Source organism: Arachis hypogaea, chromosome 13 (genome assembly GCF_003086295.3).
Source record: "Arachis hypogaea cultivar Tifrunner chromosome 13, arahy.Tifrunner.gnm2.J5K5, whole genome shotgun sequence".
NCBI classification, from domain to species: domain Eukaryota; kingdom Viridiplantae; phylum Streptophyta; class Magnoliopsida; order Fabales; family Fabaceae; genus Arachis; species Arachis hypogaea.
The window spans coordinates 23,730,294-23,734,914 of NC_092048.1; the positions used below are offsets into that span (position 1 = coordinate 23,730,294).

The 4,621-nt window shown below is 35.0% G+C and overlaps 1 protein-coding gene across 2 annotated transcripts; it reads right to left on the reverse strand.

Moving 5' to 3' along the window:
* Positions 1-518: 518 nt before the first annotated feature.
* Positions 519-3,388, reverse strand: LOC112737726 (uncharacterized). 2 transcript variants are annotated; one of them, XM_025787785.3, is made up of 2 exons: positions 2,983-3,388; positions 519-1,814 (listed from the first exon to the last, which is right to left on the reverse strand). In XM_025787785.3, exon 2 carries the CDS (start codon positions 1,803-1,805, stop codon positions 771-773), a length of 1,035 nt encoding a protein of 344 aa, XP_025643570.1. In that variant the 5' UTR covers positions 1,806-1,814; positions 2,983-3,388; the 3' UTR covers positions 519-770. The 2 variants fall into 2 exon arrangements, with proteins under 2 accessions (XP_025643570.1, XP_025643571.1); XM_025787786.3 differs by having other exon boundaries at positions 519-1,827.
* Positions 3,389-4,621: the final 1,233 nt, after the last annotated feature.

Below are 4,621 nucleotides of genomic sequence, written 5' to 3' on the forward strand. Positions count from 1 at the left end.
CATTGGTGACATTCATTAGCAGCAGACAAGAGATTCACTGAAATACCACAAAACTATAAATTGATCTTTCCAAACATTTGGAACAGATTCAGTTGATTATACATTCTCCAAAAAAACATCCATGCCTGTAAATGGTCCACACTCTACAAACCACCAATATAATTGTTGTGAAACCAATTATGATAGTAAATAGGTATACTACAATCTAAATGCAATAAAATACAGGAAAATTTATTGTAGATGATCACTGAAAAGGGATAATAAAATGCAATATACTAACATAGCATAGCATCAAAGTTTACTATATTTCAGAATAAACACAATTGGAATCTAACTAACTTAATTGTAGGATTCATGTTAGACACAGGCTGAAATTCTGCAACTGTACTTCGATCAAGACATGGACTGTAACATACCCGAAGATTTAGTGAAGAAGCAACAGTTCGATACTGCAGGCAAGTTTGCAAGCAACTCAGGAAAGAAACACAACAACCAATGTATGTCAGTCTATGATGATATAATGTAATCAAACAGCCTGTGATAGTTGAAATTCAATAAAATGCCGGTAATCCACTATAACCAGAAACTGATCATATGGACTGCTGAATTGCCAAAATGTCGTATGAATACCCGTCATAGAAAGAAAAATTGTTCAATTTTAAGAGATATACTAAACCAGACATAGAAATTGATGTGTTCTATTTGTCATATTCTAACACTCAAAATACTACGATTCTATGAAGGAAAGAACCAACCAACATTGAATTAAGTTAACTGGAACCTTCAGTGATAAAACCTTCCTTGCGACCTTCAAAGCCAGGCCGCAAAAGCTTTTTCTCTCTCTTTGCAATTTTACGCATCTTCTTCTGATGAATCCTCTCAGAAATATTATCTGATCTCTTTTGCTGCTTCTCTGCCTTCAACTGGTCCCTTGTTTGAATTCTCTCTTTCCATTTCTCTGCATTCTTCTGTTGCTTCTTCTTCTCTTTACGAATGCTTTTTTCTAACAGCTTGGGATCATCATGAACCTTAATCCCCGATGCTCTATCCAATGCTGCTTTCCACGATTGCTTCTTTGCAACAGCCTCACCTTTCTCAGGATCATTCTTCGCTTCCTCCAACTTCTTTGCCCTTTCAAGTTCCTTATGCCTCGAAAGTTTCCTCTTCTTACCTTGCATCTCACCATCTGTAAGTTTGATATGACCAAACATAAGCTCTTTCGAGGTCTCGGCAGCATCCTTCTTCACTTTCTCTGTAGACTCTTTCTTTGCAACTTTATTTTCTTCATTTTCACTACCCCTCTTGCGTTTCCTGTCCTCAAACCCTCTCTTCGCATTTCTATCCTCCCTCTTCTTTGCCCTTCCCGAATTCTCGCGACTTGAACGAAACTCCTCAAGCTTACGATGAAGCCTTTGCCGAAGCTCTTCATAAGTCACAGACCGATTGTCCCCTTCAAGGGCAATGGGCTTAGCCTCACCGTCCTCCTCATCGCTACTCTCATTGGCTTTCTCCTTACCCAAGTTCTGCTTCAACAAGTCAAGAGTAGTGGCAGGGGGATTTTCAGGATCCAACCGTTCCCTTCGGGACTTCTTAATATTCTCCTTAGTTTCCCTCTTCGCCTCAGCTTTCTTAGCCTTGCTGAGACCCTGAAACCACGGCTTATCCTTATCGTCGGTTGGAAGGTAAAACTTGGCAGGGATGAGTTCAATCAACTTGTCAAAGAAAAGAGTATGGTCATGAATCACAGAGTCTAAATCTTGAACTGCATCAGCCTCCGCAACAGATTGTTGCTTCTTCTTCCTCATCTTCTTCCCCTGGGTCACGGAACTGAAATTAGTTTCCATTAGGGTTTAAGGTGGGAAAGCCTAGTTACTGAAACCTATGTGAAACTCAAAATTTCATCACTAATAATGGGAAAGCTTGTTACGAAATTGAACCTATAGATGATAAGAAAATGGAAGAGGGAAATTGGCACCTAAACCTTAGTGCTTTGAAGTTAAAAAAAAAGAAAACAAATGACAGTAACAGCAAAATAATGAAAGATAACAGTAAAAGAGATGAGAAGAGAAGCACCTGATGCGGCGGGAAGGGAATGGAGGTGCAGAGAGAGACAGAGAGAGAGAGAGAGAGAGAGAGAGGCTACTATAGTTTCAGACTTTCAGGTTTACTTGTTTAGGTCAGGGAGGTCACTGGGTTAGTTAGGGTCCTAGGGATGAATGAAAAAGTCAAAAGGGGTCCCCATGGGGACGGGGACATGCCCCACCCCTCGTCCCTAGAAACACTCCCTGTACCAGGGAACGGAACCAATATCCACCGGATATCCGGATCTCCAGGGATTTTTTAAAAAAAAAAGGAAAAATTAAAAAACTAAAAACAAAGAATCACAATAACAGACATCAATTTTACAGCTGTGGGCACTTAAACCATTCAGAGGACTTCCATAGAAGCTATTCATGCATATGTATACACATCATCACAGAGTTGCAAGAGATACAAATTCCTTAACCAACAGCTTCAATCCTCATCCCAGTTACAGATTACTATGATTGGCATGTAAATTCCAATAAAAACTAAAACTTTAGAAACAACAAAACAACCCAAAGAGTCAATTAAAGTATTAAACCAAATAATATGAAAAGAAAAAGTGTACATAGAAGCAATCAAAGAATAGCAGCACCCAAGATTCACCTTCAGACAAAGATAAAACAGAGCAAAACACCACACAAACACCTAACCGACCCAAAAGCAAACAACCCCTTTTCACAAAACAAGAAATAGGTCGGAATCCATGAACCACCACAATCAATTCAGAGAATGAAAATCCCATTTGCACACCAAAAAATAAGGGGAGAAAAAAACAAACAAAATGATATTCATTGTCTTGCAAAATATTACCTAATGAATATTCAGAAACCTAATGGTGCTTAATTTATGATTTATTGTACAGGAATTAAAATCATAGAATCCATTGCAAAATATTACCTGAACTATCGAAAGAAATACAGAACACAGTGGATCTGACACAGGAGGAGCAGCAGCTCGACGGCGGCGAGCGAACCTGCGACGGAGAGGAGAGGCGCGGGCGCCGCCGATGGATGCAGGGGAGGGAGAGAGGGAGCTGGTTGAGTCGGGGATGTGGGTCGGTGGGTGAGACTGAGTTGGTAAGTGTGGATGGAGGCTGGTGAGCTTCTGTGTTATGGGTAAGGTTTAGGGTTAAGTCGGGTCCAGTTATGCTATGCGCCTATGCGTCTGAAATTTTTTTTCAGGCTTAAAATAAAAAATAAAAAATAAAAATGGCGGGTCTGTCGAGCATGCTCGCCCCGCCTCGCGTAAGTTCGCGAATTTCGGACTGTTTGTCGCTCTTAAATTTTGGGTTCAAATCTCTTCTAATATTTTTTTTTGTGACTGAAATCTCTTCTAATATGACAAAAACTATATGATCATTTCAAAATCTTAAGCATTTCAGACCAAAAAAAAAAATTTAACACAATTATTTTTAATTAATATCAGTTAATTTTTTAAAATTATTTTATTTATTTTAATTATAAATTCTAAATTATAAATTTATAATTAAATTTTACATCTTAAATTTTAAATCTTTGAAACGATGAGAATTTTTAAAATTTAAAAAAAATTAATTAATGGTAACTAAAAAAAATTTAATTAATGGTAACAAATTATTGTTATTATGCTGACGTTACTATCACCTGTAAATTAAAAAACGGCTAAATCCTGCATCAAAAATATAAATTTTTTATTTAAATTATTTAAATATAATATTTATTGAAATATATAATCTATAGCGTATTTATATATTTGCATAAACCTTATACATTTTTTATATAGAGCCATCAAAATCAGAAAAAACACAATTCGAATACTCTGTGCCCGGAATACATGCAATTTAAATATTTGTACATAAGTCAGGTGCACTATACTTAAAATACAGCTATAATAAAATTTTTGGTATTGTACTTGGAATATATGTAATTTATAAAAATATTTTTTAATAATATTTATCTATCTTTTATTCTTATTTTTTAAATTTTTTAAAATTTAATAGGATCACTTTATAAAATAATCTATTGGAAAGACCATTTGTGAATTTTGCTACTTATTGAATAATTTGGTCTATTTGTTCTTCCAACTTTCTAATTGAAGCACCTTTATTTTAGAAGTTGGACCTTCTTTCTTCAATAAAGTCTCTAAGGCTGCGTTTGTTTTTAGAGATAGGACAGAACATGACACTGAAATGGAGACAATAGGACGGAGACACTAAAAATTATCTTTTATGTATTGTGTTTGGATACGATGGACAAGACACTAACGTAATGTCTAGTATTATGTTTGGATACACATGGACAAGACGAAAATATTATATGAAATGACTAAAATAGCCATATGATTCCAAATTTTCTACATCAATACAAATTAATTTAATAAAAAATGAGAGTACGTAGAAGTACGGAACTTGAAAAAAATATTTGAAGAGGCAAAAAATTTTAATAAAAAAATATATTAGTATTTATATTAAAATAAAATTTATAAATATAATTATTTTATTTTAAAATTTATTATTAATATGTAGGAATACATATGGTTAAGATTAACAAAAAAATAA